This window comes from Dermacentor variabilis, unplaced genomic scaffold, assembly GCF_050947875.1.
Source record: "Dermacentor variabilis isolate Ectoservices unplaced genomic scaffold, ASM5094787v1 scaffold_12, whole genome shotgun sequence".
Classification (NCBI taxonomy): domain Eukaryota; kingdom Metazoa; phylum Arthropoda; class Arachnida; order Ixodida; family Ixodidae; genus Dermacentor; species Dermacentor variabilis.
Window position 1 is genome coordinate 45677518 of NW_027460280.1, and position 13570 is coordinate 45691087.

Genomic DNA, 13570 nt, shown 5'->3' on the forward strand with positions numbered 1-13570 from the left:
CTGAAGAGGAGGAAGACGACGTGGACCCACTTGATATAGCGTCGCCATTTTGGCCTTCCGTTAGCTTCCTCTAAATAAGTTGTACATAGCATTGGGCTACAGCTACACGTAACATTAATTTGGTGGAGGTGGACGTTCCCCGTACTCGTCATGGAGCTTCGCAGCGATCGCAACGGCGACAGTGCAACTTCGGCTCCTGCTGACGGCACTTCATCTACACAACCGTCTCCGCCTGCAGCCCCGACCTACGTCGCCGTTTCCCCCCTCGGTATCCTGGTGTTTTCAATGGAGTCGGCAGTCCTGATGTTGACAACTGGCTCCGCTTATACGAACGTGTCAGCACCAGTCACAGGTGGGATCCGACTATTATGCTTGCGAATGTTCTTTTCTACCTCAACGGAGCTCCACTTGCATGGTTCCAGACTCACGAAGAGGAGATCTCGAGCTGGGATCCCTTCAAAGAGAAGCTCCGTGACCTTTTTGGCAATCCGTTCGGTCGCCAAGTCAATGCCAAAAAAACACTTGCCACACGTGTACAGACGTCGACCGAGTCCTACGTGTCGTACATTCTCGACGTCTTGGCCCTTTGTGCCAAGGCTGACCCGACCATGTCTGAGGACGAGAAGGTTAATCACGTCCTCAAAGGCATTGCTGACGACGCCTTCAATTTACTGGTGTTTACTAATGTCACCAGCATCGATACGATCCTCAAGGAGTGCCGCCGTCTCGAGCATGCTAAAAGCTGCCAGGTATCCCAGCACATCACGCGACTTCCCAATACAGCTGCTACGTCATCCTGTGACGACCTCTTCCACCAGCCGTCGTGATGTGACAACTTGACCCGCATCATTCGTCGTGAGGTCGAAGCGACACAACCGGGGGCCCCTTCGTTCCCGTCACCTGATCCTTCTCCGGTGACAATCTCCTTGATACAGGCCGTCGTCCGTCAAGAGTTGTCCAACGTCGGCCTGCAATCCATTCGTTCCGTATGCTCGGAACCTCTCTCTCCCCGCACGTCCCCACCGTGCTCTTCTTACTCTTATGGACAGCGCAACCCCTCCGAATGGCGAACCGTGGACGACAAGCCGATCTGTTTTAACTGCCAACGCATTGGACATGTCGCTCGCCACTGCCGCAGCCGCTGGACTTCGACGCGCTATTCTCCTGATTACCACCCTTGCCCCTCTAGCGCATCCTTTTCCTTCGCCCCATCTATGCCCGCTCCATCATCTGACCCTGCGGCACCTTTGACACGACACTGCTACTCCCGCTCACCTTCTCCCTCCCGTCGTCAATCTCGTTCGCCCCCGTCACGCCGTGCTCCTTCTCCGACCTACTCGCCGCACCCCCGACCGGAAAACTAGATAGTGCAGCTTCTGGAGGTGAAGCTGCAATGACGACATTGGCGCGAAATCCTCGCTTCACATTACCCACGAACAAGAATCTTTTGGACGTTCTCGTCGACAATGTTCCTGTGTGTGCGTTGATTGACACCGGGGCGCATGTGTCCATTATGAGTGCTGCTCTTCACTGTCGGCTCAAAAAAGTTCTGACGCCTGCCCCAAACCGAGTTGTACAAGTCGCCGACGGAGGGACTGTCGCTATTGTTGGTATGTGCTCTGCCCAACTCACCACTGCTGGGAGACACACCGTCGTTCTCTTCACCGTCATCGAGCATTGCCCTCACGAACTCATTCTCGGTCTGGATTTCCTTGCCAATCATCCTGCCCTCATTGACTGTTCAGCCGGCTCACTTCGCCTTGACTTGCCTCTTCTTGCCGACCCTGTGGACCCGCCTCCAAGCCGTTTGAGCTGCATGGATTTTATTCGCCTACCGCCCCACTCTGTGACACACGTCAACTTGTTGTCCTCACCAGCTGTACCTGACTGTAATTATGCGGTCGCACCAATTCCGGCAGTTACACTTACACGTGGTGTTACCGTACCGCACACTGTGCTGACAATTACTGGCAACCGCACCTGCCTTCCCCTTGTCAATTTCGTGCTAACCGCGCAAGTTCTGCCTCAGGGGATTTCATTGGCTATAATTAGCGCTTTGCAGGATGATGAGATCGAGCCATTCACAGTGGAAGATCGTCACAGCTCAGCCCATACCGTGACATCATCGCACGGTACTGACGTCGACATTGAGAAGATGGTTTCCTCTGACCTTACACCTGCTCAAGCTGAAGCTCTTTGCTGTGTTCTTGAAGGCTATCGCGACATTTTTTACTTTGACAATCGACCCTTAGGTCAAACATCCGTCGTGAACCATCGCATAAACACTCGCGATGCGAACCCTATTCACCGACGTCCATATCGTGTTTCTGCGTCCGAACGAGCTGTTATCCAACAGGAAGTCAAAAAGATGCTTGCAAAGGACATTATCGAGCCTTCCTGTAGTCCCTGGGCTTCTCCCTTCGTACTTGTCAAAAAGAAGGATGGAACGTGGCGTTTTTGTGTAGATTATCGCCACCTGAACAAAATCACAAAAAAGGACATGTACCCTTTGCCACGTATTGATGACGCTCTAGACTGCCTGTACAGTGCCACCTATTTTTCTTCTATCGACTTACGGTCCGGCTACTGGCAGATATCCGCCGACGACATGGACCGAGAGAAGACAGCATTTGTTACCCGACGGCCTTTATCAGTTCAAGGTGATGCCTTTCGGTCTCTGTAACGCACCCGCCACCTTCGAACGAACGATGGACTCTTTGCTTCAGGGGTTCAAGTGGTCCACCTGTTTGTGCTATCTTGACGACCGTCATCGTCTATTCGCCAACTTTTGACACGCATCTAGACCGTCTTTCAGCGATTCTTGACGTGTTCTGCCGCGCCGGTCTCCCGCTGAACTCGTCAAAATGTCACTTCACTCGCCGCCAAATCACCGTTCTTGGACACCTCGTGGACGCCCGAGGCGTTGAGACCTGATCCGGACAAAATTCGCGCCGTTACGAACTTCCCTGTTCCGAAGTCTACCAAGGACGTTCGTAGTTTCGTAGGGAAGGAAGGAAGGAAGGAAAACTTTATTTGGTCCTGCAAGTAGTGATAATTAATCACTAAGCGGGCCGCTCCCACGTCGGGACCTGAAGGCCAAGCCTCACGGCCACGTCGTGAGCCTGCTGGACAACCCAGAATTCTTATTCTTATAAGAATTCTTATAAGAATGCTCTTATTTCCAACGCTTTGTGAAGGATTTTGCGACCATCGCACGTCCCCTTACCGACCTCTTGAAGAAAGATGCCCCATTTTCTTGGGGACCTGACCATGCCGCATCTTCTTCGCAGCTCACTACTCTCCTTACCATGCCTCCAATTCTGGCCCACTTTGACCCGTCTGCCTCAACGGAAGTTCGAACTGATGCCAGTGGTCACGGCATAGGAGCAGTGTTAGCAGCGTGGACATGATCGTGTTATAGCCTATGCCAGCAGACTTCTATCACCCGCCGAGCGCAATTATTCAATCACAGAGCGCGAGTGCCTCGCTCTTGTGTGGGCTGTTGCGAAGTTTCGTCCATACTTGTACGGACGCCCCTTCTGTGTCATCACTGATCACCACGCGCTCTGCTGGCTATCGTCGCTTAAGGACCCCACGGGACGATTCGCTCGCTGGGCATTACGCCTGCAAGAATATACCTTCTCCGTGGTATATAAGACGGGACGCTTGCACCAGGATGCCGATTGTTTGTCCCGCTACCCCGTCGACGAGCCGGCTGATGCGGACGCCATTGCTTGCGTTTTCTCTGTGTCCCAGTTGCTTGAAATTGGCAACGACCAACGCCGCAATCTCTCATTACAAGCCCTCATCGACCATCTGGAGTCAACGCCTGGCGACGCCTCTCTCCGGATGTTTCTCCTTGAGGGGACGTTATACTGCTGCAATCTCGATCCACACGGCCTTGACCTTCTGCTCGCAATTCCATCGCACCTGCGTTCAAATGTCCTCCAACAACTTCACAACGCTCCCTTGGCTGGACACTTGGGCGTCTCGCGCACATACGACCGTGTACGACGTCGATTCTTTTGGCCAGGTCTCGCCCGCTCCGTGCGGCGCTACGTTGCCGCTTGTGAGCCCTGTCAGCACCGGAAGAAGCCCTCCACACCTCCAGCTGGATGTCTCCAGCCGATCGACATCCCCCCGGAACCCTTTTTCCGTGTTGGTCTAGACCTCTTTGGACCGTTTCTTCTCTCGGGCTCCGGAAATAAATGGGTCACCGTCGCTACTGATTATGCTACGCGGTACGCAATCACCAGAGCCCTTCCGACAAGTTGTGCTACTGACGTTGCTGACTTTCTGCTCTATGACATCATCTTAGTGCACGGTGCTCTGCGCCAATTACTCACTGGCCGTGGCCGCAGCTTTCTGTCGGCAGTTGTCGAGGACATCCTCCGCTCCTGCTCGACAAAGCACAAGTTCAGCACGTCCTACCACCCACAGACCAACGGCCTCACGGAGCGCCTCAACCGGACCATCACCGACATGCTTTCGAAGTACGTTGCGACCGACCACCACAACTGGGATCTTCACTTACCATATGTGACGTTCGCATATAATTCATCGCGTCACGACACCGCCGGCTATTCACCATTCTATCTCCTATATGGCCAAGAACCCGCGTTGGCCTTAGACACTTTGTTGCCCTCGGCCACACGTTCAGCCACTGAATACGCCCGCGACACGATCGCACACGCCGACCACACGCGCCAGCTCGCCCGCACCCGTCTCAAGGCCTCACAGGAGCATCAGAGACGTCTCTATGATTGCCACCATCGTGACGTGCACTTTACTCCGGGTTCTCTGGTGCTTCTCTGGTCACCCATTCGACGTGTGGGCCTTTCCGAAAAGCTGCTGTCGCGCTACACTGGCCCATACTGTGTGGTGTGACAAGTGACTGATGTCACGTATGAAGTTGTGACCGCCGACCTCTCAGCGTCATCATCGGCTGCAATTGACATCGTTCACGTGGCGAGGCTAAAGCCATACCATACACCTTTCAACGCGGATGTGTAGATTAAGCACCGGGACGGTGCTTCTACTGCCGGGGGTGATGCTACAAAACAGCCACCACAGTGTGGTTGCACTGAAGAGGAGGAAGACGACGTGGACCCGCTTGATATAGCGTCGCCATTTTGGCCTTCCGTTAGCTTCCTCTAAATAAGTTGTATATAGCATTGGGCTACAGCTACACGTAACATTATGTCATGAAAAAATTTGCTAATGCACTACTGCCTCACCAGAGCCCTTGAAACACAAGGGCCTGGAGGCATGTGCTATACAATACTACTATCGCAGTGGCATCCTCTGAAGAGAGGAAGCACTACGAATGTATGGGGCTAATAACATGTAAGACATCTTTCAGGAAAGCTAGGACTGTATTAGTATCAAAAAATGGTTCTGGACCGAGAAACAAGACGGGATGAAGGGGGATGTGCTGCTGGTATGCTAGGGGAAAATATCTCTCTCTCAAATTCGGCTTCCCGACACTCCAGGAGGATGCGGAGGACGGTCAGCTTCTCCCCGCATCTACCACAGGTTGGAGTTTCATTTCCACTGCGTAGAAAATTCCATGTGCCAAATGTGTGTCCTATTCTGAGATGGCAGAATAGGACATCTGTTCGGCGTGATTTTGCTGCAGAGGGCCAGAAACATAATTGTGCAGCTTATTTATTCATTACGTGCAGCTTATTATTTGTTTCCGCATCTCACAAGCGTTGCCAGTGGTTTCGCAGTTTCCTTTGTAAGAAAGGAATTACTAGCTTGCAATGAAATTGACGTGGCCATCTCGTCCGCCAGAACATTACCCTCGATGACCCTATGGCCAGGCACCCGGCATATAATGACATGCTGGTAAGATTTATACACTTTACACAGGACGGAATAGAGTTTATTAAGTACTAGATTTTTGTGCTTACAGTGACATCAAGGCCTTCAGGATGCTTAGGGAGTCTGTATATATAACTGCTTCTTGGAGTTTTGATTTCCTTATATGCTTCACAGCCAACAATAGTGAATGGGCCACAGCCGTAAAGATGCTTGTTTCTGGATGCAGTACATCGGAATCCGAGAAGAATAGACCGACGGCTGCATAGGACACCCCGGCATGTGACGTCAATGTGTCTGTGTAGAACTCTGTACAGGAGTGCTTGTACTGGGGTTTTAGGAAATGCATTCAGATTTCGATCTCTGAAGCGCGCTTTGTAATTTGTAGGATAGATATATCACATTCTATCAGCTGCCACTACCAAGACGGTAGCAGCTTAGCTGGAGGCATTAAGCGATATTTGAGGAGTGGGACATCCATTATCAACACTACGCTCCCTCACACGCAGTGAAGAAGGCTGCCTTACAGAGGGATGATTACGAAAGAGTGTAGCACATGTCATATTGTTAACGGTATTAAAACACAGATGTTGACAATTGGAGTGAACTTTCATAAAATATGTTAGGCTGATGTATTCTCTCTGCAAATGGAGCGCCAGTGGCCAGCCGGATACCTAGATGGTGGACGGGATCTAGCATCTATAGCGCGCTCGGGGAGGCAGACTGATAGATCACGGCACCATAGTCCAATCGTGATCGAATGAGGTTCTTGTAAAGATTCAGTAAACACATCAGGTCGCTTCCCCATGTTGTGTGGGATAAAATTTTCAGTAAGTTCACTGTTGTTAAGCATTTCACCTTGAGATATTTTATGTGCTGAATAAAAGTTTAGTCAAGTATAATATCTAAGAACTTGTGCTATTTATTCACAGGTATTTGTTGCCCATACATTTCAACATTGTGATCTGCAATGAGCCTTTTCTTTCTTGTGAAAAGCACACAAGAACTTTTGTTGGGGTTTACTTTAAATAATTTTTGTCTGCCCATTTGGACACTTTGTTCAAGCCCTGTTGTACTTGTCTCACACACACTGCAAGGTTGCAGGATTTGAAACCTATTTGCATGTCGTCTACGTAGACGGAATAAAAAATAGCTCACGGTAATAAAGCATGAAGAGTGTTCATCTTCATGATAAAGAGCGTGCAGCTAAGCACGCCTGCTTGGGGTATACCAGTTTCTTGTATAAAAGGTCGCAACAATATGTTGCCGATTTTCATGCAGAAGGTATGATTGGACAAATAGCTTTTCATTATGTTAAGCATATTTCCACAGACGCTGATTCCCGACAAGTCTTGAAAGATCCCATAACGCCATGTTGTGTCATATGCCTTCTCCCTATCGAGGAATATCGATAAGAAAAACTGTTTATGTACAAATGCAACACAGGTATATCCATCAATGCGCACAAGGTGATCAGTTGTGGACCACCCCTCTCTGAAGCCACACCGATAGGGATCAAGCATATTGTTCAGTAGGAAAGGTATGAGTCGACAATTAATTATTTTTTCAAAACGTTTACACAGGCAACTTGTAAGAGCTATCGGGCGATACCTCGCCTCCAAGGAAGGGTCTTTACCCAGCAATAGCTCCCTTCCATGAGGATGGGAGGTATCCGGCAGCCCAGATAGAGTTGAAAAGTGCCAGAAGTGTCATTTGTGTGTCGGTGTGTTGGTTTTTAATCATGTCATACTGTCATGAGTCACCAACAAGACCTGTATGACAATGTGAAAAAGACGAAGATGCCAGTCGACGAAATGGAGAAGGGACCTGCAGGCGAGATGCACGTGAAGTGCGAAAGAAGAAGAAGAAATTAAGAAAAAGGAGACGCAGACAGAGTTGAGCTGGCATTGCTGACATGGTCGAGAAGCAAGACAGTGGCTTCTCCAACTGTGCTCTGGAGGCGGGATGCAGCAGAACCCATCCCAACGAAAGCCTACAAAAAGTGTGGGCCCACCGAAGCTTTCATTAACTCTTTTAAGGACAGTAAAAAAAAAAATGAAAAAAAAAATTGCAAGAAAGATGGAATTTTCAGTCAATGTTCCAGCATTTGCAGTTCTCAATTAATTCACTCTCTTCCTACTGTGCACTTTACTCCTCATTAGATTAGAAATAATGCCCTTTAATATCTGTGATGCTGGGTTCAAACCCCAGACTAGCATGACTTTTTTCTTAAAAGGACACTAAAGACAACCATTAAGTCAGACTAAAGTGACAGATTAGTGCTTGAGAATCTCTAAGGTGTCAATATTATCACGAACAGAGCCTTTGTAATCGAGAAATTGAGGTAAATGCAGGACATGATTAGAGACCCCCGGAACATTCAAGTACTTGCCTGATGACGAAAGCACTCCTCAGTTAAATTACGTCCCTAGTACTGAATAACTCGTTGCAAAAAACATCCTTGTATTATAAGACGAAGTAAAATGCTACTTCTAAAGTTCTATTAAATTTTTAGAAAAAAGAACTCATTGAAATTACTCTTGACAACAACATGGGCGGTCGAAAGGCTTCGTTTTCGCTCGACTCCTCACCACCGACGCTTTCGCGTTTCAGTAGTTTTGTTATTGCATAGTGCTGCGCTGGTTTTACTGGCTAGCGAAACTCGCACAAACTGCAAGTAGCAGAGAATTCAACTTCCATGTGATGTCGAGGAATGCCTAAACGGTCTACACCAATTGACCAAAAAGCAACTGCAGTAGCAAATCCACCGCTCTGTCTTGGCTCGGTGCCCGCTTCTGTCGGGCGCCGTTTTACTCACCAACGGCAGCAAAGGGTGGTGATGGCGTATGCAACGTCACCACTCCCCCGGTTGGGTGGCAGGAGATTTGAAATTCGAAAAAGGTATTCGGAATCTTCAGATGCAATTTCCTCGTAAACTAAGTATTTTCTTGGCACGAAACAAGCGTTGCAAGGTTTCTGGAATGGTATTTAAACAGTTCACATCGACTTAGTATTGGCCTTTAGTGTCCCTTTAAAGGGCCCCTCACCAGGTCTGGGCATTTTGAGCTGACAAGCACCGTGCATACAATGCATGCTAACGATCATGTATGCTAAGTATTACATCGCTACGTGCCGTGGAAAGAGCTGAAACTTCAAACTGAATGCCGTTTGCCCTTCCTCGTGGGCGCTGCGCTCGCAACCAGAGAGTCAATGTATATCGCACAAGTGCGGCTACGTACATCGCACTGCTGTGATGTCGTTCACAGTTACACGTGACTGCAAGAATTATTCAAGGCAATATCTGCTATTTGTGTCATCTGTTTCTTCAATAGACAAATTACTATTTAGAGAAATAATAAAATACACAAACCGAGTGTCTGCGTGTTCTTGTTTTACTTTGCACCGAAGCAAGGGAGATGTACTTCCGGTTTGTCTGCTTGTTCCCACGCCGTGCAGTCGCGCGTGCAGACACTGTGTTCCAGCGCATGATCATGCTTTGTGAATCACTAGCGTCTGCCTCAGTATTCGCATAGCACTGACTTATACCACTAGTCAGGTGTCCTCGTGCACAGCGCACAAAATTGTGTGCTGTGCAAAAAGAGACAAACACAACAGCTCGGTCATGACGCCATCAGCAGAGCGGAAATGCGCCGCGCAGCAAGAAAGCGAGGGAAAAATATGAAGGTGGGGCGCGTGACGTACGCGTCGTGCAATGCTCAAGTTCAGGTATGAGAACGCAGGGAAGGAATTTAACTTGTGGAGGCTAGACAGGCCAAAAGGAGAGAGAGTCTCTCTTGGAAATGGCACTTGCCTCCTGAAATCATGGACTCGCAGCACTGAAATATTTTTATCTCTGCTATTAATGAACCAATTTGAAAAATTCTAGCAGCAGAACGCTCCCTAGTGAGCACATAACTTGCAGCGTATAACTGAAATTTGCTATGCAACCTGGTGAGGGGCCCTTTAAGCTTCAAAGCCTTCTTTCTGAGGATCGCGTTTCCTTTCTAGCTTCAAAATAATTTCAGGTGGATGTCACCTTTATTGTTCATGCTCACAGCGCCGCAACCACTTGTATGATCTTGCACCTTAGCAAATACTAGTGGCATGACTAACTGACCTTTCGTGACTTTGGCCAGTTCTCGTAGGTGCAGGCATGGCAAGTCCACTTGCAATGTAGGTCAGTACTGCCATGTGCTACTTCAGTAGACGTTGTGGCCTGCTGTGGCTGGCCTGATGGCGGGCTGGCTGGCGCAACACTTGGCGACCCTCGCATTTGCAGACACTGGGTGCACTTGCTTGACCGAGGCCAGTTGAGATACGTGCACCGACTGCATGCCCATTTCTGGTATGGGTTGGCCGGATCAGGGGACACTATGGGTGAGATCTGGAATGCCACACCAGATACCTGTCATGGCTTTTAAACATAAAGGCAATCCTCCCTGGATGCACTACACTGTACAGTCAACTCACAGACACTAGCCCCCATACCTCTATTACAGCGGCGACAATCCAGCACCATTCAAGTGTGTCCCACTTGTGTGATGAAACACCACACAACTGGAGAAAATGTTAATTTGGTTAAAAGCTACTTCAGTGCTGCAACACCAACAAAGATGCACACTTTGGAAAAATGGCTGTAGGAATTATCAAGCTGTCATCAACTCAGCTCTTACGGTCGCGAGTAGTAAATGTCACCGTTATTTTGAAGAAGTGGAATTAGCCCGAGAGCTGTCTACAATATGATGCCACATGCAAGGGATCGACACAGCACAGCGGAAAGGCCAGCTTCCTGTGTGTGCAGGCCGAATGCTGTGGCTATACGACTCAGTGCACAGGGCTTTGCAGGACCATGTATACACTGGCAAACATGTTTTCAAAGTTTAAGGACCGAACGCTGCCGAATGAGCAAAGCAGCGTCACCTACAAGTTGGACTGCTCGGATTGTGACCCCAGCTATAATCGTGACACTGGGCAGCGACGTGGTACTCATCTCAACAAGTACATGAAGGACGTCACAAATGCAACGTATGAAACACTTGTAAGACAGAATGCTGGACGAAACAACACATTCAATTTTGATAATGTGACAATGCCGGCATGGGAGCAGCAATAGAGCCAGAGAAAATTCTTCTAGTAATGGATTATCCACTGTGATCAGTCAGCATTCAATTCGAACTGTGGTCCCCTGGTGGATGTTTACGTGTGCTTCATAGATAAGCAGGATACATTCACTTGTTTGGGTTACTGGTGTAATGATGATGCCACCTGCACAGGAGGCAAAACGTCTATGTTTTGTTTTGATCTATTGTTGAGTAAATGCAGTGCAAATAAGTTTACAAATAATTATGAAGTTATGCATGTTTCCTTTCTTGCAGAATATGGCACTGATAAGAGCAGGCACCTTCCTCCTCTCACCCCAGGAAGCCAGCTGGTTTGTGTCTACAGCACTGCTTCTCTTCCCAACGCTCATCACACATACATGATGCCCCCTACCGCTCTATAGTATACGCTCAGTTTTTTTTTTATCTCCTTCCCCCCCGTGCAGGGTAGCCAACCGGAAGTACCTCTGGTCAACCTCCCTGCCTTTCTTTGTATTCTTTTCTCTCTCTCTTCTTTGGGCATCAGATTGTCATGGAATACTGCACTGAGTGATATAGCCGAGCAATGGGCAAATGCGCAGACCAGCCAGAACAAGTAATTACAGGGGAGAGTTGACTGACAGCTATAACAGTGCAAGGATGACTGGTCTTACAGCATCCACATTTGCTCCATCTTGCAATATCTATTGCCATCTTCTTAGCTCCCTTTTGCCCTGGCAGCCATATGACCTAGCCTAACAGGTAAGGTCAGCAGTAACTCTTTCCACAGCTGCCAGTTGTGTGGAGGCACAATAAATGCTCTTCAACAATCTGCTAATTCGCTTGTTGTGCCTTATGTGCTCATCTCAGCACTGCTGAAGGAGTGCCCATACAAGGTGCCTACATCTGGCATTCAGACCTTAGGAAAGGATACAGGCCTAGGAAAGACCCCTACACCATGACAATGGTAACTTTTCAATGTCAAGATTGTACACTTGGCACGCTTCTTTAAAAAAAACTACTTTGCTAGTATATATCCCTTGATGTCCCACAAAAACTCCAAGTTATGAGTTACCAAGGGATCTGGTGCACAGCTTAAACGTTGAATAGTTACCAATCATCGGTACATTAAGGCAGATAAGTAAAATACACACTCTACCACATACAGTTATTGCCCAATGCCCATGGATGTATAAATGAAGTAATAGCAGAGACAACATCAAGCTGACAGTGATCGGTAAGCAAAATGCACAGTGTTCATGGTGATGCATTTGCAAGCACCAAGTATCCCCACATGTGGGTGTGCCACCATGATGGTGTAGCAATAGCAGTGTTGTCAGTTTCAGCAAGACACAAATGAGCACAAATGCACAAATGAGTTTTTAAGTGTAATTAAGTACAATTATGCCAGGCTCCAGTCAGATGAGTCCAGTCAAAAGAAAAAAAAATGTCTCGAACAGCTAGTAAAACTTTTTCTGCTGGAGATTACGAATCAAAACAGCAGATAGTGTAGGAAAGAGCAAGTGGTCTAACAAGAATACACATGATGTCACCACACGGCGTTCTAATCATCAGAGGCAAGGACCACACTAGCAGCAAACTGGCAGCCAACTATCCTCGGCATTGCATTACTACATAAATATTTCAATGTTTCCACTGGCTCAAGCAGTAATATTTTCTCAATATTAAATTATGTAGTTTTACATGCCAAAACCACAATTTGATTACGAGGCACGCCATAGTGGGGACTCCAGAAATTTGGACCACCTGGGGTTCTTTGACATGCACGTAAGTGTAATTACACAAGTGTTTTCGCATTTCCCCCCCATCGAAATGCAGCCGCAGTGGCAAGGATTTGATCCCGCGACCTCATGCTTAGCAGCCCAACAGCATAGCCACTAAGCAACCACGGTGGGTTACTTTCTCAATATATGCACTTACATTATGCACTTACACTTTTGAACTAAATGCAACCAAGCTCTGGCGGCACAGTCATTTGCCAAAGTGGCAACATTGCTTTCTTCTTGTTGCTTGCCAAGGTTCTAAGCATGTACTGCTTCATATAAAAGCATTGAATCTAAATGTCCTGTGGAAAGTGCAACATAGTTTGTGAATTTCTCAAAGACTCAATGCCATTATATAAAAGAACGGGTGAAGCCATGAACACCCGCACTGTTTGCTACACATCATTACAGGCTTGGCAAATTCAGCACTATTAAACCCTGTTTGCCAAAGCGATGATGGTAGCACAACAGCTCCCATATTTTGCATCATTTGTGTACATAGTATTAGTTTATTGTATAAAGAAGGACAAAAAAGGAGAAGCAAAGGAACGCCTGTGGGCATCGTAACTGTCTCATTTTCCAGCAAACACCTAAACTGTACCACAGCAGTGGGAAAGATACAGGGTAAAATAATAATAGGGAAGAGGAAAGTTACAACAAAAGAGATAAAGAAAATAGAAGGGCATGAAGCGAAATTGGGACATAACAGATACTAAAAAAAGGAAAAAGAAATGATCATGTAGACAACCCTCCTATCGCCATGACACACACACATTCACACATGTACATCATGAAAGTAAGCATATATTTAGAACTTGGCACTAGTGTTCAATGATGAAGGAACCCTGATAAATCAGGCAAGGTTATGATACATACAAGTAGTGA

General features: G+C 47.7%; 1 protein-coding gene across 4 annotated transcripts in view; it reads right to left on the bottom strand.

The window, feature by feature from the left end:
* Nucleotides 1–13570, bottom strand: part of trbd (ubiquitin thioesterase trabid) — a 109116-nt gene that overhangs the window by 84089 nt on the left and 11457 nt on the right. For all 4 annotated transcript variants that reach the window (XM_075677175.1, XM_075677177.1, XM_075677176.1 and 1 more), the window contains exon 3: nt 9941–10207. In XM_075677175.1, coding sequence (XP_075533290.1) covers nt 9941–10207 — 267 coding nt within the window. The remainder of the gene's footprint in view (nt 1–9940; nt 10208–13570) is intronic.